Raw genomic sequence first — 26,961 nt, 5'->3', positions numbered from 1 at the left:
CGCATGCATGCATGCATGCACCACACATGTATACATGTTATGAAACACATACGTATACAGAAACTGTATCATACCCCAAACCCAATACCTGACTTATTCAATCAAAGCGGGTTATAAAAGAAAAATAAAACTTTTAATTCCTCTCTCTTATTAAACAAGATTAGAGTGAGTCACTTAACGGCATTAATTACGGACTAAGCCCAACCGCACCCATTAATTATATTGATACATAAGCGCGACTTTATCTCGCTGCTCAATTAATTAGTACTGGTTAGTTAAGGAGCACCAGCATCCGAGCACTATGCATGGTACGTGAGCGCTCGTGCTTTGGTCAAGCCCAACCCAAGAGCAACCCCGCGGTGGGCACATATTTAAATGCAGTCCAACACGCGCGCTTTGTATTAAAAGACCCAAAACAATTAATGAACGACTCAAGCATTGAAATTAAATGCCTTGAATTTAAAACGCTCCAAATTAAGTAATTAAACCCAAGTTTAATTAATGAAACAACTAGTTTAAAGAATCTTTAAAACAACTTAACTCGAAAAGACCGGACAAGCACACTGGCCTAATTTCTCTTACCAGTAACAGTTAATTACCTAACTTCTAAACCTAAAACAATAAAAGCTTACTTACTAGTACATTATGACATTGATTAATTGTGGGCACTACACCTATTTCATGTTAGTTAGTATGAGAGAGGGTAGGTAGTCTGTTTTGTCGACTTATTTTTTATCTAAATTTAATCCTTATAAAGATTAAATTGTATAACACATTTTGTATTGTTGCAACCTTTTCGAAAGTCGTATTTTTAAGCTCTGTACATATTGTTGGGTTGATGAGATTAATTTAGTCGTAAACGTGAGAGAAAGTGCTATCAAGGTAACACAGACAATCGTTCTAGTATGTAAAAGATGCTAGAGTGTACATGTTTATAAAGCGTGAATTCGATGGCTGTACAATAGATAGGAAAGTGGAGGAAAATTCACGTACTATCTAGTGAGAGGTTGAAAACCTGTTAATAGTGTAACTAACGAGAGATCGAAGTCGACCTGTAACTTCAAAACTGCCTAACAATCTGTTCATAATGCAATCGTCACACGTTTTCTTAAAGATATTTTAACATTACATTTATGTGTACTTTCGGTAGTGTGCGGGTGGATAGCAACGAAAATAACTCCTCGATAATGATAGGCCATAGAAAAAAACTCTCTTTCTATCATACGAGGGGCGAAGCAAATAAAGTAAATCTTTATTTGAATCGACCTTTATACTTAGTTGCTCTTAAGCTTGAACCCAAAGCCTATGGTTAGTAGTTCAGGAAAACGGTAAAACGGTGAACGCAACCCCTGCCAGCCATAATGATGGGCCATAGGTGGCTCGGTTCCATCTCAAACTAGTGTGGTATAGGGCTGTTTCTGGGATTGTTTCTGTGCATATAGGTAAGTGTGGGAGGGTCCCTATTCAGGAGCAGCTCACGTGAGACCCGGAGCCCTAAGTATTATGGTGGTGGTGAAATAGGAGGTCGTTGAAAATAAAATAAAATAAAAAAAATTCTATACAGAAAAATTTTCCTCTGTTTTTTTCTTTTTCTTTTTTTTTTTCTTTTTTTTTTCATTCCCCTAGTTGTAACTAGAACCATAAAACCCGGCCCACAAAAACTATCGTGTGCACCCGGAGGCTCCTACGTCCATTGCCTGCTATACATTTTCGGGTGCACCACCATCAACCCCCGCAACTTTAACACCCTTGAAACTACGAAACCACAATCACCCTCACCTATTCGTAGCATAATTCACACGGAAAGTTGAAAATACCACCCACGTACTTAGGAGTAAAAGATCCAGATCCAAAGTGACGACACTACATTTTAACGTAGTCTTCTAAGACGAAGAAAAAGAAGAGCTAGAGCGCTAATGTAAGGACCTTGGGTTCAGAAGGTGTCCTAACTAAAACGATGGAGTCTTCTTACCGTAAAAGATACACAGGCGTAGGTAGGCATAAATGTCTTATTAATCTTGAACTTACGTTTTCTAAACAACTAAGGTAGTTAGTAAACCTATTACGGCACTTATTTTTATGATAAAAATTTGAATTTTTTGATTTGATTATGTTTCGCGAATATTGAAAAAGAAAAGATTATGCAATTTTGATAATAACGTTTGTGATGGTCTTTTCAAACATCAATATACAAAAGAAGCCATCATCTATATATTGGTATTCAAACATCATATCTTTTCTTTTTTTAATTATTCCTAAAATTTTATATTTTTAGTACGAAAATTAGTGGTGCAATAGGTTGATATGGATTATTCAATACTTTTGTATATTATGAGACTAATCTTGACGTACGTATAATTTGATACGATTCACTCTATTTTATCTACTGCTTTTTTTATTGTATTTACTGTTTAGTTAGGCTATTAATTTGACTTTTTATACTTTTTATCACTTTAACTAAATAATTAATACATGCAAAGATAGTACCACAGCGTAAATACGTTTGCTAATAATAAAAAACGTATGACTTGATTATGATTTGAACACTTACAAACTAAAAGATCTTTTATTACGACTAATTAATTGGTCAAAACATTATGTTTCGTTTCATTATTACTAATTAACTGTCCAATCTATAGTATAGGTCAGCCTGCAGTACAGCTTAATTGTTTTCTTCTTTTCCATTGTATCATTCATTACAGAAAAAAAAAACTCTTTATGTATCATTCATTACAGTGTTCATCTTTTTACGCGTGTATAACGTAAAGTACTAAAATAAAACAAGTATTTTGTATATTTCGAAAGCGTTCCTGAAGTTAGTAAACTTTTGCGCACAGGTTCTAAAATTTTAAAACAAATAATACGAAAAAAAAGCGAGATAAATCAAATTATATGCTTTTTAATAACAGAGGTAGGTTACGTAAATTTATAGGTATGTAGATAATTAGATAATTTGTATTACTTTCGAGTCAAAGAAACATGTACCGCCTCTCCCGAGTCGCCCTTCGACCCACCCACCCGGGTAGGGAAAAATACGGAAATAAAATAAAATAAAAAAATAATTAAAATTCTTCACCTAAAAAATTTTTTTTAAATTAGATTAAAAAGAGAGACTAATATTTTTAAATTTTATATATACATAAAAATTTATCAAATATAACGTACATAATTTATATTTAAAATTAAAATATTATAATTAATGAATCTATATTTAACATATTATTTTTTATTTTTTCGTTAACTACTATAAATTCGATTAATAAATAAATTATTTAAATCAACATTTTTAATATACTTTATGATTAATTTAGACATTTTGATTTACTATATAAGTTTAAACTTTCAGTTTCATAATAATTGACTAAGTTTAGATTGTATATTTTTACAATCTATCATTTTTTTTTTTTCTTCTTTCTAAACCTTTGCAAACAGGTTCTAAAATTTTAAAACAAATAACATGTAAACAAGTGAAATAAATCAAATTATATACTTTTATAATAACAGAGGTAGATCGCGTAAATTTATAGACATGTAGTCAATAGATAAGTAAGTATCACATAAAAAATTACGTAGAATTGGTAAATTAAGAATTTTTATTTTTTAATAACGATTAATTCGTCAACTTGTTGGTTTATCTAGTCTTGTGGCTACTTTTTATATCTTATCTATATCCATCTACATCATCTGTATTTTTATTTAAATTTCAGTATTTTATTTATCAAAACTTCTAAATCGATTATTTTATCAAGCATCAAGTCTTTTTAAGATATACAAAAGTAAAAATAAAATTATAATTTGAAGTTATGATATAAATTACAGTGCTCATCTTTTTACGTGTATATAACGTGAAGTAATAAAATAAAACAAGTATTTTGTATATTTCGAAATCGTTCCTGAAGTTTAGTAAACCTTTGAGAACAGGTTCTAAAATTTAAAACAAATAATATGTAAACAGTGAAATAAATCAAGTTATTTACTTTTTATTAACAGAGGTAGATCACGTAAATTTATAGACATGTAGTCAATAGATAAGTAAGTATCACATAAAAAATTACGTAGAATTGGTAAATTAAGAATTTTTATTTTTGTGGATACTTTTTATATCTTATCTATATACATCTACAAGGTCTGTATTTTTATTTAAATTTCAGTATTTTATTTATTAAAACTTCTAAATCGATTATTTTAATCTTCAAAATTTTCAAAAATTTTTTTCATACAGAGTTGGTTGATTTTCAAATCTCATCTAAATTTTTTTTTGAAGTTTATGGTAGGTACCAAGTCGCAAAAGATTAAGATCATCGAATACTAAATTTGACATAGTGAATAAGTGAAATTAATTATGGTATTATACTAAAATAAAAAAGAGAAAAACAATAAAAGAAACAATTAAAAAAATAATTTAATTGTTTTTCCGATTTTGATGTATAATGATTTTATTTTTAAAACATTTAATATTTTATAATTTTATTTATAAATTATCTGGTGCATATATTTCATAGACTTCTAAAAAAAAGATATATAGAATAATCTCTCCTATTCGTTTTTTTTTCTCATATGTATCTGTATAAATTTAAAAAAGGATTAAAAATATATAATAAATGGAATGTATGTATGTAAATGTAGTTTAGCGACAATGTTCCTGGTGACGTAACAGAACAGAATAAACTACAAACAACGGGGACAACTTATTAGACACAATTGAGTGTAGTACACTACTTACGATTGATTATTGACGGTGTCACGGTGACATTACCCTCCCTCTATGATCGAATATAAAAGGTTTAGTGAATTATGTTTGTTTCATGTATTAACAAACTAAGTTAAATCTTTTAGTAAGCTTAGTTTTATTCAAATTTTTTTCAGTTTTTCTCTTCGCGCATGTATTGCTTTTCCGTTTCGTTTCCTAGACAAAGTCTTCCTGTGCCAACAACTCCCTAGGTTCACGTTTAAAGATGGCTTCCAAATGAGATGGCATGCTGTCCAGGGGCCCCCCGCTCCTGGCCCACGTGCCCGTGGCCCCTCGTTTTCCGCTACTGGAACACCTTGCCCAGGTGCCCGCGCCCCTCCCCGCCGTGGAAGGAGGTGCGCGTGGAGTTGGGTGGCCCCCGCAGCAGCAGGAGCCTCTAGAGCGTGTGCGTGCGCCCCTTCGGGGACACCGCCAGGAGCAACTTGTGCATGTGCTGGGGCAGCTGGGGCCGCGTGAACTCCGAGCGCTTGGACAGCAGCAGCAGCAGCCGCCGCCGCCGCCGCCGCGGGAGCGGCAGCTTCTCGGTGCGCTCCTCGAGGCGGCCGTACCGGGGCTGGAGGAGCGTGAGGTACCGCCGCAGCAGGTGCCGGGTTTGGCGCTTGACCCGCCCCGGCATCAGCCCGGGCGACGCCTCGGGGCGCTCCTGCTCCGCGGGCGCGCGCCGCCGCTCCTTCCGCTTCTCGCCGCCGCCAGGCCCGCGCGCCCCCGCCTCGCCCGCCCCCGCCCAGGTCCGCGGCGCCCGCTCCAGCTTCCGCCTCTCGTGCGGCCTCATCCACCGCTCCTGCTTCTCCTCCGGCGCCGGCCCCTCCTCGCGCCGCCTCTCGGTGACCCTCCTCGTGGGGCCCGCCTTGAGCCGCCCCTCTCCCCCCGGCTCGAGGGTGCGCAGCAGGGGCCGGAGCATCTAGAGCTGCCCCTCGGCTAGGAGCTACAGCTGCTCAGGCGGCTGCTGGGCGCGCGGGGGCTGCTGCTGCTGCGACCCGGAAAGCACCGGCCTCGACTCCTGCCTCTGCTGCTCCCCCAACCTCGCCCCCTTCCGCTCCCCTCCCCTCTCCTTCCACCAGACCCCCGCCTCCTCTCCCCTCTCCCTCTCCGCCCTCCCCCTCCTCCTCTCCTTCCTCTTCCTCTTCGGGGGCCTCGGCCTCTTCCTCAGCCCCTCGCCGCGGCTCCCCCGCCCCTCCCCCTAGGTGCGCCTGAGCAGCAGCCTCCCCAGCATCCGCTTCCGCGACGACTCCGCCCCCTGCTCCAACACCACCCGCTTCTGCTTCTCGGTCCCGTCTGCTGCTGCTGATGATGAGGTGCAGCTTCCTCCCGTCGCCCGCTGCTGCCGCGCGGTGACGGCCGTCTGCCGCGGGCGCGCCTGGTCGCTGGCCTCGCCGTCTGCCGTGTCCTATTCGAGGCAGTCCAGGGTCGGGTCGGCGAGGGTGAGGCGGCGGCCGTGGCGTCTTGTTCGTCGTCGTCGTCGTCCTCCTCGGAGCGGCGGCAGGCAGACGGGCGAGAACAACAACCCCGACAGCGGACGTCGGTACTATACTACCGAAGCTAGCCAATCAGTGTCTCTCTCTCTCTCTCTCTCTCTCTCTCTCTCTCTCTCTCTCTCTCTCTCCTTCCTAACCCAACCCAACACAACTTTATTATTCTCCTCCTTCTGCATATATCCAAACCACATCCTATGATCTTCCCTTCTCCTCCTTCTGCTTCTTTTGCTGCTGCTGCCTCTCAGTTACCCTTCTCTCATTTCATCTCATCATCTTGCATTGACCGACAAGCGACCGGGGTGAATTAAACGTGCATTAATCTATCTCGCGTAATAAACGATTAAATTAATAATAAGGAAAAATGAATGAAAAAAAAAAGATTTGTTATTTAAAAAAAAGGTCTTTTGTTTTAAATAAAATTTAAAAAAAATGACTTTTAAATTTTAAATACATGATTTTTTTATAAATACACTAAAAAAAAAGAAAAAACCTTTTGGTTTGTGAATTAAGGATTCATTTTTTTTATTTTTGTCACATGTCACTAGGCACGTTATAATTAATATATATATGTAGAACATAAAAACAACTACTTTAATACAATCATAAATCTTACGTACGTGTAAATATAGACATGGATATAGATATAGATATATAGATATAGATAAAATATAATAATAATAATATAATATATGTAATAAAAAATATTTAAAAATGGTGCACCGTCGTGGTTTATATCAGAGAGTTAGAGTTATAAAGTTGAGAGATTAGTAACGCTGGCGAACAGAAGTTGCAGACAGAGAAGCCGAAAGGCAGAATAGTCAATGAAAAAGTATGGCATACGGAGAAACCGAAGGACAGAGTAATTAAGAAAGAGATATTGTAGCAACAAAGCTAAAAGGCGAAATAATCAAAAATAAAAGATTCTTCGCAACGGGCTCTTCGGACACCCGTGTCGTATGCTGCAGGAGCTGTTGCTGGAACGTATAATGCAGGCGAGGTTGGTGTTCGGGTGTCCGTGCGACGGGAGCGGGAGCGGGAGCGGTAGTTGCAGCCTACTCAGCTTGAGGTTGGGAACGGGGGTTGGGAGGAGAAAGCTAAAGCTGATAAATTTAAACATTACATATCAAATATGTTTACCACACATAGAGAGAGGAGATTACCAGAGCCTCCTGCTCTTCATAGCCGATTCTATATCTAAATGACTTTTTCTCAACTTCCGTGACACTATAAAATGCTTTACCAGACACAATCATATCTTATGGGATTTATTCCCATGTTTTTCCAGATTAAAAATACATTGTTTAAAGAAAAAAGGATAATAAAAAAAATAGACAAGCAACTAAAAGTAACTTAATATTAAGATAAGATTTTTAAAATTTCATAAAAAATATAATAATTTAAATTAGTTTATATTAATATAGACGATGTAGCTCGCTCAAAGATGTGATCAATAAATATTTTATGGATCCCTCAATTGTGAACGTTTTTAAAATTAATTATATTTTATTCAAACAACTATATATATAAATATTAAAAAAAAAAACCTGAAATTTTCGCTCCAAGTTGCACTGTAAAAGTTTTCACTACCCCGCTCGATTTGAAAGAAAGGCAGCCGTTTGTGGTGTTATTCAATGTACACCTTTGGAAAAGTTCATTGTCTTGACCCACCACGTAAATCTTTCGTTAAAGTAAATTAATCATTCTATTTTTTTTTTAGAAATATATTAAGATTTGTCTTTAAAATAATGTGATCATATTTTTATAATCGTGAATAAATGTTATATTTTAGAGTTACTTTAGTCACCCGCCAATGTGATCATATTTTTATAATCGTAAATGTTATATTTTAGAGTTAATTTAGTCACCCACCCTTTAATTCACGAAGATCTTCTTCGACAAATTCAAGTTAATTCCACCGTAAAAGATGCTATGATGATGTGATATAGATCGACCTTGAGAGCGACCGCACTCAAAATGATGGTAGGGGGGTAAAGCTCACTCTCCGAATTAAATAAAAAAATAGACTATGGGTACAACCTCTTTTTACACTCTTTTTTAATATATACATAATAGAGAAATTTCATGAATTTTCTTCTTTTAACCGATTAGCCGCATTTAGATCTTGTAAAGTTGTCAAATAACCGGCTTAGTAGTTAAAACGGTAAAAAAATTTGGGATGTTAAATTGAACGTTAGAACCTAGTAGAACTTATGGCTAGGTATTTTAAAAATTTACATTTCATTTTGAAGTCTCAAAAAAAAAAAACTCTCTCTATCCATTGTGCGGTGGACGAAGCAAATAAAGTAAATCTTTATTTAAATCGATCTTTACACTTAGTTGATCCTAAGCTTGAACCCAGAGCCCATGGTTGGTGGTTCAGGAAACGGTGAACGAGATCCTTTCCAGCCATTTGAAGTCTCAATAAGTTCCGGTTTTATGGAAATAAGAAAGGACTCGTCGTTTTTATTAATCGCTGTATTACCAGAAAGAGGAGAAAGTAAACATTTTTAAAAGTTTAATTTATATATATTTCGTCGAAATGAACATGTCGCATGTGATGTTTTTTCTCACGCTTAGGCTGTGGGAAATAATTTTTCTGGTTATAATACAGTAATGTTCTCAAATATTTAAAATTCTGTTCTACTGCATACTAAATCTAAAAAAAAAAAAACTTCAAATGTACCTTATTAGAAATGTATATATACGAGATAAAATATTATATAAAAAGTTAGTCCTTTATAATCATGTCAACTGTCTCTGTTTAACGTGGATTCTCAGGTCCGATTTCTACGAGTTTGGATAAGCAAACGGAGTTTGATAAACCGGGACAACCAAGGATGGATTTTCGTTGTGCATATGTGTGTGTTTTTTCGATGTATATATCCAACGAACATAGAAACACCTGACACCAGGTAGGAAACGATTAAATAATGAGAGACTTAGAAACCGATAGAGTTGAAAAAAAATTAATTGATTTGTTTTTCTTTTACGGGACGTACATATATATATATATGATAATAATTTTGACTATGAACCCTAGATAAGACTCTATAACAGGAAACTGTATAGGTTAATCTATCTGGTGTGACAGCTGATATATAAAAACAACGTACAGTTGGTTTGCTGTTGCGGTAAGATAATAATCGTATAATATACGGTATACAAGTGAAATAAAATGAAAAATAAAAAAAATTGGTATGGTAAAATAATGTTGTAACAACGTTGAACATTCGTACCTTATTTTCGGTTCAACTTGTTTATTTAATTAAGGAAAAGTCGAAGAACGAATATCCAATAATGGGTAAGACCATATTTTCCTTAATTATTTAATTACTTTCTTCCTTTTATATCAATTGCAATTTAATATACTTTATACTTTATTTATAATAAAAGACTGTCGAATTCAAAATTTTCTCGCCACAAAAATCATAAATATAAATTACGAGTGAGAATGCAGACTCGAGTTTTGAAAAATTAATTGTATTTTGCATCCGAACTTAATGTACTCTCTTTTAATTTATTGTGAACCTCATCCGCCTTGAGTTTGAATCCTAGAGGATAAAACTATGATATAATTTAATATATTTTGTTGGTAATTTTTTTAATAAAAAAATTTTTTATAATTTTTGATAATAGGAATTATAAATATGAGTTGTCAATTTTTGTTCGTAATATGAACATTTCGCTACTTCTCCCTTATAACTTCTCTTATACATGGCTCGAACGGAGTTATTTCTCCAAAATTTTTTACTTTGGTAATATTACATACGACAGTATCACCCCTTGTTCATTCCACAAACTCTACTTTATTTCTATACAAAGCCTTACCTGTAAGACAAGTTTCTTTCTTACTAATCCATTATAAAGTAATTATTTTTCGGGAAATCACTGCGTTTTCAATCCTTAACCGTATACTTTAGTTGAAACCGTATTAACCTTCCCACCTCTTATACCGATACTATCTAGGGTTCTCCCCTGTCCACCTTGTCCGGGATCCCCTTGTGTGAACAGCCAAAATCTAACATTTAGAGTTAAAGCCTAGACTTTTAGATATGGGCCAAGCTTAAGTTCAGAAAAATTCAGCCTATAGTTGTTTAGCCCATTAGTAAGTGGAAAATATGTAAATATAGATATAGATATAGATATATAATAAAGAAGATTTCAACAGTATACTGGTAATAATTTACACCTGGTCGAATTCAGGAAAAAAAAAGAGAAGAAAGCCGACAATAGAAGCAAGTATACGTTCTACTTAGAATAAAGAATAGTAATAAAAACAATAGTGACAAAAAAAAAAAGCAACTACAAAAATTAAGAAAAGCATTAATAGATAGGCGGCGTAACACAACCAATGATGCGATCATAAAGTAATAAAGAGAGACTTTGATAGATTAGAATGATAGTGACATAAATTTCTAACGTCTAATACACCGTGTGTGCTATTAAACCCCACAATGTACTCCAACGTTCCTATACCCGGTATCAACCAAAATGACCCGACCCGGTCAAAGGGGTACAATTCGGGTAATTTAGTAGCCGGGTAGTAATTGGTTAATTCTGGTCGTCGCACGGTCGCACGATGGAAAAAAAAACCGGGTAATTGAGTAGCCGGGTAGTAATTGGTAATTGAGTAGCCGGGTAGTAATTGGTTAATTAGACACCAAAAAAAAAAAAAAAAAAGGGGGGGGGGGGGTCTCCGGAATCGACGGAGTGGGGACATCGGATCAAGTATAAGGATTACTTACTTCGCCCATCGCACGATGGAAAAAGAGTTTTTTTTTTTTTCTCTCTGGTCATCCTCGACTACGGATCTATAAAAACGACGTGGGCCACGTCGGCAATGCGTCACTCGGCGACCTATTTCTACTTAAAATCAACCCTACCTGCCAACTATCTTGCGGCACGTGACTGTTTGACTACGTGGACCACGTCAGTTAACCAACTCTTTATTTGCCCGATACTTATAAACGAGAGTAAGTGACCCGACCCGGCTTGGATCCTTTCGGGTACTTGGCTACACCGAGCAGAGAAGGGGGGGGGGGGGGGGGGGGGGGGGGGGGGGGGGGGGGGGGGGGAGACGCAGGTGTCGAAGGTGCGAAGATGAAGCGAAGCACCTAGAGAGAGAGAGAGAGAGCGTTTCCTTGCTACGTCCGTTGCACCTCCGCGAGGAGAGCCCCAGATAACCTCGTTAGCGAGCGAGAGCGAAGCGAGTCTAGCTAGATGGGTGAGAGGAGATCACCATAGAGGAGAAGGGTTAGAGCAAAGATCCCAAAGTCACTGGAGTAGGCTAGAACAATTTCGAGGTTAAGATAAACGACAAGAGTAGTTTAGAAGCTAGCCAAATGAGAGAAGCTGGAGATTCAAATGGCATAAAACACCAATACTGCTACTAAATACTGGTGTCTCACACCTCAGCTAGTGGGAGCGATACACAGCTGGTAAAGCCAGTTCCCTTGCCCCGTATAGGATGCTTTCCCGTGCCCACCTTCTAGTAGACACTCCATGTAATACGGGAAACCACAAGAAAAAACCCCTAATTAAAGGAGAGACTAACCACCTAACTAACTAAGAAAAAGGTAAGCCACAGTAAAGGAATCTAAATCAGCTATGTTTGGCCACCCAACGTTAAAGATTCTAGTCTACAATCCACAACTGCAGTTTTAACAAGTAAAACCAAGCCTAAACAATCAAACAACTAATAACGTAAGCTTTCGACCTTTAAAAGAGAAAACCTTGAATAAAGCCATGTAGATGACATCGGAAACATACGTAATTATACCAATAGAGTGATCTTAAAGTACTACCAAGGACGTCACCTTAGCAACGTTGACAAAAACCTCGATGTCCAAAAGAACCAGCAATACAACAGGTTGTCGAACCATTCAAGGCCTCTACGAATGAAAAACCCATCACTAAACTAACTATCTGGTTGCAAATACTAACACTTTACAAGTCAATATACTAATCAACTTACCTACAAACTAATTAATACTTATTCGATGTTTATAGAACTAAGATCTTCAACTGTACAACCTGAACAAAGTTGAGTTTTATGATGGAAATATATAAAGTATAAGATCACGACAAGTTCTACTACCTGAAAGTAGTAAGGTATAAACTTTAAATAGAAATACATAAATATACGTCGATTTTACCCATGAGTTCATGAACAAGGAAAAGCTCCTAGACTCCTAAGAGTGGCTGTGGAGTTTAACTACCCACTAGACCCAGTCCATATTTTGATCCCCATTTTTTACGAACTAAATAAAAAACTAGTTTATTAGACATAAAAGAATTTTAGAAAAGAAACGAGTTCTCATATTGAAACCAAGAGAGAACTAAAAACACGAGAGTCTAACAAGGATACTTTATATTAGGTTCCCTACTTTTAAGTTAATTTCGACATTACCGGTTCAGTTTACACCACAATTTGGAGTAACCAAACATAAATGAAAATATGTATTAGATATGTAGGACCGCCTATGTTTAATTTACCAACAACAAAAGACTCTACCGTCCCTTCCTTATACTTTGTTCTTTGATGTCGAAACTTCTTCACTTGGCACTGTACCGACTCGTTGAACGTCACCATACGTCTAACTTTCAAATATTTGTACTAAATGATGACCTCGAAATTTCGAGAAGGTGTTTGTTTATATTGTTTGATGATATTTAATGACGTTAGACTAATCTCCTTACTTCGAAGTTTCAACCACTTCAAGATAACTGAAACTATATATTTACGTATCAAGTTTTTGTGATCCGCCTTTTCTTTACTAATCCAATTATAAACCTTAACTTAAAACTCAATTGGTATGTTTTTCTATGGAAAAAGTAAGTCGTTAAAACGAATAATTATTCACGTGGAAATAGTGTTGGAAAAATAAACAATGTAGAGGTCAAATGTACCTTAAACGAAAAGTCTTTTACATACATAGAAAACCGACCGTCGTATTTCGATCAAGACAAGGAAAGATGTCCCACGATAGATTTCTGTATAAAATTAATTGACTAATTAGTTGACTTTTAATACAAATTGGACCATTTCTACAACAAGTGACCAAGCGATGTAAACAATCGTGTATGTGTTACTTTCTTCAAGTATAAATAAGAAACTACCTATATACTGAGTAAGACTTTACACCGATGAGTCAAGGGTAAGACACGCAAAGTTATATATAAATTATGAAAACATACCTGAAACTAAAAAAACCGTCGCAACAAAAGAGAAACGATTGGGCAATTACCGTGATAGAAAAAGTTTGAATTTGTATAACACTGGAAAAACGAATAATTTAACCGTACTATAACTACTACGACTTTGTTGGAAAAGGAGAGAATAAGGATCTCCTACATACTTCCAAAAAAATTGTACAACATGTCTAACGATTTCTTGTACCGCCATAGTACTCTAAATAAGTTCATAGAACGAATCCCCGTAGAAGGAGTAGAGGAAGCTCTTACAACTCCCGTTTCCGACTTCGTCTCCTTCGACATGATTACCTCAAAGGACTCCAGCCGTAGAACATAATACGCTAAGAAATGACCATAACCGCTAGTATGTGAAAGTAATTCAAACGTATCGACACTTCGTATACTTGAACAAGTACAGTAACAAAATATCCTTATACACTCTATCCTAATGGAAGTAAAGAAGAAAAAAAGGATGGACTAGATTGAATGATGGAAAACTCCACGCGTAATTTAGAAGTTACTAAAACTAAACATAGTTCCAAGTTCGTTGGTAATAAAAACTATATATCACTAACCCTATAGTTACTAACTATTGACTAACCACTCTCACTCTTCCCCATAATAAAAACCAAAGGATTATCCAACGGTGAGCTAGTTTTTTCAAGTCACTCAGTTACTTACTAAGTTCCTTATAACGAAAATCTTGACGATTAAATCAAATACTTACTGAGGTTTTGAGGGACTAAAAGTATATAGCGTATATTATCCTACGAGTAACTACAGTTAACGAGTATGTACTGACCAACAACAAGAAAATCATAAAACCAACGTATACACGATTAGCGTTGAGTGATACGTTATTGTAATAAAAAGAGTTATTTTATTCGAAGTACTCTGAATACTACTAAAAAGGTAATGAAAAGCCATAACACATGGTATTTAGATTCTGACCGATCTATTACAATGTATTAAGCGTCGCTGGAATTGACACTAAGCTGTACCAAATAAAATACTCCGAAGAATTCGAAGATATCCACTCTCTCTTGATCCCTTTGGTCCAGTTTCCATATTAGTTGAAAAATAGATACTGATTACATTTCTAAGTGATAACAATCCGGTGCCAATACTTCGGGCCTCAATACTAACCATGTCTTCTAGCCTAAAACTTATCTACCCGTGCGAAACGTTTCTTTACCTCGAAGGAGGGCGAGTACCCCCTACCAAGATGTTTCATACTTGAAATTGAGTCCTAATTATTTCATAATTAATCTGATAGGTATTGAACGATTCAAAGTAAAACGACTTTAATACGAGTGTCCTAAGTTGGTCAAATACATCATCTACAACGACGACGGTAATATCGACGGAATTTTCTACTACCATGTTCGTACCCCTTCCATATACTCGAACCACCTGGACTCCAAAAGTGACACGTAGTTGACCATTCATAACACATTAGTGAATTTAAAATGTTTGCGTACTTACCAAATGTACATTGCTCTTGCGTTGTTTATACACTGTAAGCTTAGTACTTTAAACTATTTGCCTTATTTCAAACAACCAATATCTAAACTGAGGAAAATACATTCACAACTCGGCCGTGACTTTGAACCATAGAACGTCCGACTTAATTACAAACTGCACTATGCTCTTACCGGTGCTATACACTTCCAAGGAAAGGGATAACGTTCCCATTCTTGTGTAATAAAAGAAAGTGACTTTTAAACGATCAAGTAGAACCTTTATAATATGCAAAGGATACAACTATGAAACATAGTACCCAACAACTAACAATAGTAACAATAACACTATTACGGGGAGGATGAAGGAGAGATAGAACCTCTATAATGAACGGTGAACTATGTATTAAAGAGTAATTCAATTGTTAGATGTAAATTCAGAAACTTATAGTGACAAGTGGTTGTAAGACGTTGTCAAGTTCCTTTGAAATGGTTAATTCATTTACGATAATCGATTAAACACAGACCTAAACGTCCGTTAACGTAGAGGATCTCTCGAGGAAAACTTCTTTCATGGTAAAGGAAACGGTTTAGGTCTTTATAAGTTGGACCTAGTCTAATTACGTGAGTGGCATCTATGACATCACAGACTTTTACCATTCATATGAGACAATCTAGTAGGCATAAATTTACACTCACATCTAGGGGGTTGATCTCCAGTAAAACTTTATCTGGGGTTTGTTACGGGAACAAATATAACTGTGGTTAAGTTGAAAATAAACAAAACCAAACTTAATAAAGGTAGTTAGATTGACCTCTAAGACACTTGTAATTGTTCAAACAATCGATCGACGGTATCTATTAACCATAGTCATCAAAGTCAACGACTTTTCGGCTATCTTGGTAATTTAAATTGACTTCGGGGTAATTTGATTATCTGTATTTAGTTTTGTTCGTTTTCAACTGCCTAACAGTTAGTTTTAAAAATTTTTTTTTTTACATTCTCCCAGATAAGTTTTAAAGGATACCAACTCCCGGAGAAATTTTGAAATGGATGTATATAATTGTAGGTAGAGAGAGAGAGAGAGAGAGAGAGAGAGAGAGAGAGAGAGAGAGAGAGAGTGGTACTCAACAGACATTGGTACGTCGAGATTGTAAATCGCTAGACCCATAACACGGCGTGTTCGACTTCCCGATGGGTCACCTCAAGGAATGGACGATGTCTTTTCCACCCGGCCGAAAGCCGAGATGTTAGTCACTTTCTTATGGGTGGCTCAAGACTTTTAAGTCGTGCTTCTAGAGTCTAGAGCGAATGTTAGAAAATCAACGTATATAACAAAAGAAAGGAATTGACAACGCCTTTAATGACGACGAACCTCTTTAAGGAGCTCAAGTTCGTCTCGAACTGACGGGAAAGTTATGGGGTAAAAGACTTTCTGGGGAAATAAAGAACTTATTCACTCCTCTTAACATACCTAATTCAATAGTAAACCACCATGCTCGCCACTCTTCCTTTGTACATTAAACGATGTGAGGAAGCGATTTAAAAATGACAAATTGAGCAAAAGGGAAAAAGTATTTTAAACACAACAGTAATATGTCCTCCAAACTGTCTCACGAGTGAAGGTGGCCGTGTAAAGTCAACGAACACAACCATAAATGTAAAAAATCTTACGGAATGCCATTAGCCGATAATGGATAGTAGGACTACCGTAAAAGGAACAGAATACCATGACAAAGTGAATTTATTTTCATAAGTAACCTAACCAGCGTGACACCTAGACGTAGTTACATTTGTGGTGAAATCGTTAAATTAAAACGTGCCAAGACTACCTACATTACAGATCATCCACGATCTTGTCGATTCAGATCTATTTCATGCGAGTCGTTAAAAAAGGTGTAATTTAAAACCGTACTTCTAAAGAAACCCTTAAAGAGATGCCTATCCGAACTTGTACAATTGGACAAATGAGTCTAAGTCAATGGACATTAACTTAGAGTATTAGATAATGTGAAATGTGTTAATGACGACCCGGTAACTCAACCCCGCATCGTCTGAGACCCGGTTACAACATTTAGAGTACGTCACGCGAAACTAGGTGACAGTCCCGGTATTTTCGGATTGTAACGAAAGACATTTCAAAAGTCCATTGACGTCAACAATATGCGGTCTCTTTTGTCCATGTTCCGTGGCACGAGGTATAAGCACAATATCTCGAAATTTTAATTTGAAAACTAAATAATAAATAATATACACAAAGTACTGCATACGTATATACTAAACTTGTTACAAAAGAAAATATATATATATATATATATATATATATATATATATATATATAAAATTTGGTCAAACTACAAATTTACTATGTAAAGAAACATTGTAGGCTATATAATTTGGAACTAAATTTTATGATTAGTAGCTGTACATACTTATGTGACCCGAGTCCGTTAACCACCTTTTTGATCGAAAGAGCACGTCGCAGATCAACGTAACTGGAACCTTGCGCACTGTCTTAATTTATTTACCATGTTAATCCTAAAAACAAAAAAGCCCCTGATTTGTACAATGTCCAGTAGTGAGAAAACCAATAAAGAGCCGTAGACATACACAGCTCAAAGCCCACGAAATAACAATCAGATTCGGAATCAATAACAGATTAATTTACGGCACACGAACAACGGTATTTCTCAAGAAAAAAATATGCTTTGGTTTGCTAAAATGAAGACATTACTTCATGGTTTTAAATTTCGTCATCATGCAATCTTTTATATTTTTCCAACCTAAATGATCCCTTCCCCGTACACCTATTACTCAAGGACGGATAAAGTGTCTGTGTAAAAAATTTTAAATAGACTATTTTTTTCATTTAAAAACACAGGGTTTTAACTTTAAGATTATATACTCCAAGGATAAATTGTTGAGTGGCTAATGGATTCATTATTAATTAAGAAACGACGTTAATGCATATGACAATTTAACTATAAAACTATTACTAGTATTTGTAACGGATAACAAGTAAGATCAACATGATAAGAGATGGTTCAGGTGATTGGAACGTGCACCCGAAAAAATTTACAACGCGCGGTTAATTCCTGTGTAGTTATAGACTATGTGTATCTATAATAAAAATAAAAGTCTCACTTTATTAAGATTAAAAAGGAGACGGCCAAGTTACAGTAAGTTAAAGTGAAGCAAGTAGATGTAAAACAACGATATACACTAAAGAAGATCATCTTCCGTTTAGACTTGATTTTTTAATTGGTTAGGCTGCTGTCAAGTCTACCTAGAAGAGACTCATAATCAATCACACACCTTGGCGGCTCGAGACCAGTAAACTCGGTCTTGAGTTACGAAGACGAGCGTGGCAAACATGCGCAGAAGTTGTACAATTTCAGCTTCTGCTCGTCCGGCTGCCGTAACGGTTTATGACCTAGAGTTAATCGTCGTCTTTAACGACCAGTTCAAGACCTAGGCTAAGACGATTAAGGTTTGAGTCGAGATTATTCGAGCAATTCGACTATTTGAGATCGGTATAATACTAGTGTGCTTGGCCTCGGATTCTAGGTTGCCGGTGCTTGCTTGGGTGCCCTGACTTTGACGTGGCCTAGGCAGGCAAACAAAAAGCTGAGCACTCCTTTGCTCCATTGCTGCAAGAGCACTAAGCGAAACCCTTAGAGAGCCCGCGTGGCGGTGAAAGGGGGCCGCTCCCGCATTGCATTGATGAGCGCCCGGGGGAGGTAGTACAGGCAGCCACCAAAGTGCTCCGCTAAAATCGGCAGGCTAGAATTTACCCAGTATTATTTTCAAGCCTTGGACATTGGTAAAGCTTAGTCTAACCTCGGTTAAAACCGGCAGCCTAAAACTTTGAAAAACCCGCCGATTATTAATGAGGTGTTTAATAAAACATTTAATGGTGTTACTGGAAGAACCCAACTTAATTAACCCGGATCATTAGCCTAGGCATATTGGATCTCTAACCCGGATCGGGTGCTTCACGTCTCCCGGCAGGTAAAAATTAGTGCGCCAGGTATAATGATCTTCCACGAGTAATAATAAAATCGTTCCGTTCCCATTTAAAGCATTTATTTCCGGGGGACTAGATACCAGTAATTAAAGATTAATTCCAAAGATTAGGGATTGATCACCGATTTATTATTTACTCATTTTCCTCATTCTCTCTCGAGAAACCTAAGCTTAACTCGTTAATATACCGAGCTCAGTTAACTGGCTCAGTCTTTTTCACTAAATAACTCCCTGAACGTTACCATAGGTTCCTGGTGTTCAGGTAATACCTGGGTACCCTAGTATATATATGCTGCGAGCAAACTAGACCTAGGTGAGTAGGTTTAAAGTTTTTTTTTTTCAATTAATTATTATTTAATTATTTTTTATAATGTTAAAGATACTATTTTAGATGCTGATGAAAGCTCTTGGTGGATCGAGAAGGAAAAAAGAAAAAAAAAAAAGAAAGAGAATGGACGTTAATAAACCTTGTTTTATTTAAATTTTTAATCTTTTTAGATATTGTGAACAGTATCATTTTTCATAAAAAAAAATTTATTATGTATTAGTTTATTATATTGAACCAATTGAATAAAATAATTTGTTTAATGAAGCGCTCATAGATTTCAAAAGCTATTTTACCGATTATATAACACGACGCATTTTGTACTCGTTCCCAAATTAGTTGGTTTTAACTATGAAACTATGGGGTGAGATTGGATTTAATTTAATTTAATTAACCAGAGTGGCTCGCTGTGGTTGATGGTCAGCACAATTCCTGGGTTTTGGAGCACTAATTAGGGGCCCGGGCTTCTAATTCGCACGATTTGGGCTACGAAGTTGCAACTTCACTCCCCGCGCCCACCCTTAACAACCTTAGTAGCCCCCGGAAAAACATTATTGGCGTAAGTGGCAAGGACATTTGTCTCTTTTTGTCTTTTTTTCTTTGTTTAAAATCTTTTTATCTTTATTTTGTTTTGCAGCAGCAAAATGCATCGACAAAGTACACTTTCCATTATCTCTCTCTTTCCTCTCGCTTTCCCCTCCCTCGCTCTCTCCCTCTCTCTCTCTCTCCCTAGCCTCTCGCCGCCTCCTTTTCCCTAAACCCTCCGCTTTCCCAAAAGAGAGAGCTTGGAACAGCGGTAAAAACAGAGAGGAGCTAGGGAAGTTAACCTAAGCGGCTAGAATTCGTCTCCCTCCTCTCCTCTCCCTCCTCTCTCTCTAGAAACACAATTAGGATTCGCAACCACGGAATCTAGGGTACCTCCAATACACCTCCGATAAGCGCCTTAATCGATCTCTCTCTCATCGCTTTTGGCATCTTTCTCCTCTCCTTAGCCGAAAAACATGTATTCCCTAATTAGCTATCCTCCTCTAACCTAGATCATTAAAAAGAAAAAAAAAAAGCGCTAAAAAAACCCAAGAGAGTAAACTAAAAGATCCCAAATCCTCCCCCACACATCCTCCGGCTAGCTCCACGAAAAGTTAATAGGATGGTGAAGCCCTAGACCTTACCATACGTTAGCAGAATTATAGGTGGATAAAGAATGAATCTAAAGCTGTTACATCCCTAAGAATTTCAAAGCCGCAATAAGAGTACGAATATGTGAGGTAAGTTGAACTTTATACGTCATAGCTGATAGCTGATTACATCAGTAAACTCTTGAAATATGCACGAAGTTAACTAAGCCGACAAAAAAGTCATTAACTACACCAACACTAACACAACATTTTGTTAAAACCAAATGTCCGATGACATCGGTTACAATGTCACCCTCGAGTCCAAACCCACCTCCTAGGACTACACCGTACCTAGCTACCTCTTAATAACCTCCAGTTACCACTACTATAATTCTAACTTACATGAAGACCCTTTTGTCACTCATGATAATGAATGAAAAACAAGAATACCGTAAATCCAATAACCCGTAAAGAACGGTCAATCGACGCCTCAACTAAAGCTATACGGTTAGTATACGAATCTGGAACAAAACACCACGTATACAAAAAGTAATAAAAAAAAAACTTTGAGTTTAAGACAAGCTAACCTAGACGACCACCTACCGTCTGATAAACGATAAGATATGTAGACACCCTTAACACCGTTGTTATCGAACATATGTATTCTTAGTTTTGTTTAAGAATATATACAAGAACATATTTCAAGTTTTATGGGTTCGACCTATTAGTTCCTAATTATCAAACACGAAAATGACGTCCAGTGCCGATTTTAAAGGTCGTAAGTAGGATTCCTAGGACTTCGGCGTGGTACACCCCAACTACTGTACTGTTTCGAGCGAATAAACGTGCTTGGACCACAAGACGTTTTGGACTCTAGATCTATACTATACTTACTTTAAATACATTCACAACTGGCTTTTCATTTTTACTAAAGGGTAGAAAATTGAGACGGCGAACAGATATAAAAGGATGCATATCGGAATTCGGAAATATAATACTATATTTAGTATAAGAAGTTGTTTATAGATATAGAAAAAAGAAAACGGGTAAGACAAAATAGAAGAGGTAAAGATCTGAATGTGACCTTTATAGAACTAGCGCCACTTAGGTAAAGCTTCTAATGGAGTAGAGATACTGTCGGTGTACTACCGTGTTATGTTTCCCCGACGAAAACCACTCGATTCAGGAGTGGGAAAACGACAACGTCTACGACGCATATCCATAGAAGATTATGGAAAGATCTGTATGAAGTTACCTTGATTTCACGGATATTAAAGGTTTTTTCCTTATTTTTTTTCTTTTACAGTAACATAAGGTACTACGTCTGACTACTATTTACTTCCTTATTCAGTTCGATAAGAACATTCACCTCTTTCACCTCGTCCATTTTGGCTTTCGTGGTTTTACGAATACGCAATAGAACGTATGTACCCTCCCTTTCGACGACGGCTCCCGGCGTGACACCTTGTCGTTCAAGACGTCCACTCTGTCACAACTTTAGTGAAACAATAGGAATTAATATAATAGACGATAGGTAAAGAACAAGGAATATAATCAAAATAAAAAATAATAAAAAACGTCAGGTTAGGACAAGAACTTCGTAAACCGTTACGCTTCTGACAGTCTTTATTATTAAGATCCAACCCTTCACTGGGATTAAATAGAAAAAGAACAACCGACTTCAAATGTGACTTGTATACAGACATTGACTAAGTTGTAGATGGAAACACAACAACGATATATATCGGCGAAACCGTTTAAACAACTCTAAGTCAAGCTAACATTCCCTTCCTAAAGCCCACGCCGTTAGTCTTGAATGGACGAACTTTCTAGAGCTCACACAGTTTATAGACTAGGGCTCTCCTTAATAGTAACGAAGATGTACGACACACGACGAGGTGGCCTCCAATCTTGAGACTAAAGAAATAACTTAAGGACGAATCCTATATATACTACAATTGTTTTCTAAAAAAGAATCCTAATGATTAAAACTCAAATATTAGGGTTGAAATGACAGGAATTGTCGATACGAAGAGATTGTCTTAGACTAAAAATCGTACTTTAATTTTAACCTATCTGCTATTCATAGTATACTCTAAGAACCTATAAGTCGACTGAATTATAATCTAACTGTGGAAGAACTGTTGATGTTAATTCTAGTACTTTAGACTCATCACCTGTAAACTATGTTTTACAAGAATGCCAACTTATATTTTCCGTAATCCTAAAATATTGCTCCGAAAAAACGGATGAGAAAAAGTTAGAAGCTCAGGACTTTCAAGAAAAATAAAATAGTGAATAAAACATTACAACGATTTTGGAGCTGATTAAATTCTATGTTTAGACAGTCCTATAACTCTCTATGTTTAATCCTTTAGGCTCCAGTAAAGTAATAGAATTGGTTAGCTTGACGATACTCGACCTCCCCCACCTACTAAGGTTCCTTATAGAGCTTTGATCCTCCCGATACCTATATTAACCTTAGTCGAGTCTACTTGTCCAAGTTCAAGAAGGAAAAAGAAAAAACACGAAACAAAACTCCTTTCTTTTTGGGTAACACGCAATAATAATTAATGATTTCATCGAAAGAAGAGGAATTTTCACAATTATAAAAGAAGTAAATCCTACGTTAAAAAGCCCAACACCGACGATAAGAGGTAAATCCTTTATAACTTAAGAGTCTACCCTCACTTTAACTGAGCAGATTCGGGTTTCTACTCTTCAGTACCAAAGTGAACTTTTACCGACGACTTGAGAAGTACATTTGATGGGAAGGATAACATTAGCATCATAACTTATAGTACAACCTAGTATACAAAAACTTTCCTCGAAGTAATTTAAAAGGAATCCACACTACGCTTCCGTGACCTCCTGAGAGATACATTCGCATAATAACATTGAGCACTACTCTTGTAATATTTCTGTAACCTAGGTCTTCGACGTCGAGAATTATCCCTACGGGATCGATTTCAACATATAAGTGCAAACAAACTAACCATACACGGTTACCTTAGAAGTTTAATTGAATAAGTCGGTCAAATATAAAATATAACGAAATCGTATACATGAGATGTGGGAATTAACGTCCGAACACTTGTTCTAATTGTTGAGATAACCAGTTCTAGGACTAAGCTTCACGAATTAACCTCACGAACTATAAATACCTAAACTTTCAAAGTTCTGTTTGTCCACGAATTGGCCATACGAAAACCCAATAGTGATGTTTTACACTTATAAAAGAAGATTTTGTCTATCAAACAAGGTAGTTCACGAAGTATCAAGATTGATGAATTGGTGTGTATTTATAGCCGACTGGCTAGTAACCAGGATTTCAAAGTATCAAGGAATTAAACTAACTGTACGAAAGTTAAGGAAGTGGATCTGTGAAATACCTCCCTGTTATACTATTGACCTTTAAGGTACTTTCACAATAGGACGTTTAGGCTCCAAAGGGAGAATTCAACGAAAAAGCCCGAAAATACTGACCTAACCACGTCATAACAAACTTAACAACGATAAACAATGGATAATATGTTCAACGAGAAAGAAATAAACTAAGAAACTGCGACAAAATGTATATAAAGATTTAAGATTAGTTCTATAGATTATACGAAAAGAACTGTCGAAACTCGTTAAAACATAGTTAAACTGTTTACTTTTCGACGTCGTTGTAAAATTAGTCCACGATTATCTAATGAAAATGAATAATGATGATGCTTACGGTGAACAGAAGAAGTAATAATGACTTGTTCTTTAAGGAGGTAGATTAAACAGAGCGAATATGTCGTACAAAAATTCTACCTCGTTCTTCTTATGTGTTTTCTTCTTTAATTGACCTCAATATAACTTAAGTAACTATTAGTCCTACAAGAACTAGAGGAACTCTTCCATACAAAGATAGTGGTGTGGTTGTTAGTCTATTTGTACTTTACACTTTAAAAGTATAAACTCAGAAATACAGAAATTGTTCCATTACTAACATGACAGTATTTCAGAACCAATGATCAGACCGTCTTACATTTAAAATTAGTACAGTTCTGAAAGAAATACAACTTATAAAACACCGTCAACAACTTAGTTTTCATCCAATTTTCGATCAAAGGAAATACGAACATCGTTGATGATAATATTGTTAACTGATACTGTACGTTAACTGTATCTGATCGACATCGACCATGTTTAGTTATCACAAGACGAGGATATGTAAAACTAAAATGGACGATCAAATCTTTTCGTAGTACGGTCACGATTAACCGCGAGTTCTTTTCCGAAAAGTGCGCGGACACCAAAAAGCGTAGTTTCGGAAGGAACTCAGGACGGTCGCACTTGTAAAGACAAGACTATTAAATTTGTACTTAAGTGACATTAATTAAAACACTTGTATAACGAAGAATTACGAAACACCAACAAAGTGACAGAAGGTCTTTGGTCCACCCTAATAACGAGAAGAGCTACTCCGAACCATACGAAAACAGATACTATTGTCTACCGAGAACAAAACAAGAAAACAAGTCAATATCATTACCTAGCCAAAGTCTCTTAGACATTAACTAAATCAACTAACATAAAAACACGACAAAAACAATAGACGTTACATCATACGACGGTTCTAGTTGTGTACTTTGTAAGCGAGTCTTCGACATGGTCTGAAAATTCTTGGTGTTTGCGAAGTCGTTCGGTTTCAACAGTGAGAGACTGAAATGTTAAAGAGTAATACGTCCTCTACATACGTGGAGAAGGAGTAAAGGAAAAATATCAAAAGAAAATACCTGAAAATGTGAGACTTTAGTACATATATGTGTATGAAGGGATATTTTATACTAAAAGGTGTACAAGGAGTTTTTATGTCAAAAAAATGTTATTTGTGTGAAAAGAATCAAAGTCTCATTGCGCTAAGTAAATCCGTTTTACAAAAACAAAATTTGTTTTTTAATATTTCACCCATGATAAACAAAAAAAAAAAAAAAAAAAAAAACGCTCTTTCCATCGTACAATAGGCGTAGCAAATAAAAAAAATCTTTATTTAAATCGATCTTTATACTTAGTTGATCCTAAGCTTGAACCGTGGAGCCCATAGTTGGTGGTTCAGGAAACGGTGAACGTGATCCCTGTCAGCCATCACTCATGACAAACAACAATCTGCCAATATGTCCTTAAGACGACACCATATCTACTTTTTCTAGAGAAGTACAACTAAACAAATTTTCCGTCTGATGAAAGAGGTAATCCAATGTATAGTCTGCCTCAACAAGGAACTGTTCTTATTTCTAATACACCATCGACTTGTAGTCCGTGAGGACTCACGAAGATTTACAAGGAAACAAAGTTCGGATAAAGGTGGCGAAAGGCTCCTACGTAGTTTTAGAAGTTTTAAAAGTAGTTATCCCAGTTCCAAGTTCCATACACGAAACGTACAGTTCTATCTGACGAAGGATGGAAAAGTGGAAAAGTACCAAAGTTAGAAGATCAATAAGATACAACTAACGTCGTTGTTGAAGTTCGAGAGGATCTTTGAAATTCACGATGTCTCGGTGTAATATAAGCAACATAATTTGGTTTGTTAGAAAACTTCGGACGGTAAAAGCTTTTGTTCTCGCAAGAAGTCGTCGAAGCAACACCCCATTCAAGGTGTGGGTTTGGGGGAGGGCCGCTGACGAAGAATTTTTGCAATATGACATCAACAATATATAACACTATACGTAACCAATCCCTCAATACCTCCGTTAATCCTAATCGACACGACCCATAGGTTGCTCCTCTAGTAAAATACTCAAGTAACTAGCTAAACCATAAGAACGAGGACTACAAAACGGACCTTCCATACAAGATATACTTATACATTTGAATCTTTAATTAAAATACACGTAGGAAAGTGTATCATATAAGTTAAAGCAAAAAAGGGTCAAGACTGCTTCAGTGACGACGATTCTCTAACAATCTCTTCCAACTAGAATTTCCGATAGTCCATTCAGACTTATAGACTAACTATCACCGAGACAACCATTTAAGAACTTCTCAAGAACTAAGGTGGTGTTAAAAAATAAAACAATTTAGGTTACAACTTTGAAGGTCTAACCTTTCTGTTTTCATAAAGAAGCTCGACCAGTCTACCGACTTGAACTACGAGCATCCTTACTTCACAATCCTGCTAGACGATCGTATTAAGTTTCCTTTCAAGCCAGTATGAACCGAGCATTTTCAAAGTAGAATGAATCTTTCAGTCGATTTGTTTAGGTCCGACACACGTCTCCATTAGGACACTCTGACAGTAAGGACACTCTGACAGTAAACAACGACCGAAGAGAATACAAGTAAACTGAAGGTGGATTTAACGGGGGTGGGGGGAGGAAAGACTTAGAGACTAACTCTACGAATACTCGTAATGTTAGACTAAAAAATATAAACTACACTTCCTGTTGAACGATCTGTTCAAATACTTTTAGATGCATCTCTTCGACGGAGACAATCCTAGGTCTCGACAAAGGCGTACGTGAAACGGTCCTTTCGAATGTCTCTCGACGATATAAGTAGCTAATGGTAAGTTCGGCCAAATGCACCTTACCGACGAGCGTTCCTCGAAGTAAACGCCGTTGTTTGCTCTCGACGACAATAATA

The 26,961-nt window shown here is 36.7% G+C and overlaps 1 protein-coding gene across 1 annotated transcript; it reads left to right on the top strand.

The window, feature by feature from the left end:
- Positions 4,977-5,672, top strand: LOC109723312 (basic proline-rich protein-like). Its single transcript, XM_020251642.1, has one exon. It carries the CDS (start codon positions 4,977-4,979, stop codon positions 5,670-5,672), a length of 696 nt encoding a protein of 231 aa, XP_020107231.1.

The sequence above is a fragment of the Ananas comosus genome, linkage group 17, assembly GCF_001540865.1.
Source record: "Ananas comosus cultivar F153 linkage group 17, ASM154086v1, whole genome shotgun sequence".
Classification (NCBI taxonomy): domain Eukaryota; kingdom Viridiplantae; phylum Streptophyta; class Magnoliopsida; order Poales; family Bromeliaceae; genus Ananas; species Ananas comosus.
The sequence above is the reverse complement of the archived record's forward strand: the minus strand, read 5'-3'. Positions and strand labels throughout refer to the sequence as shown.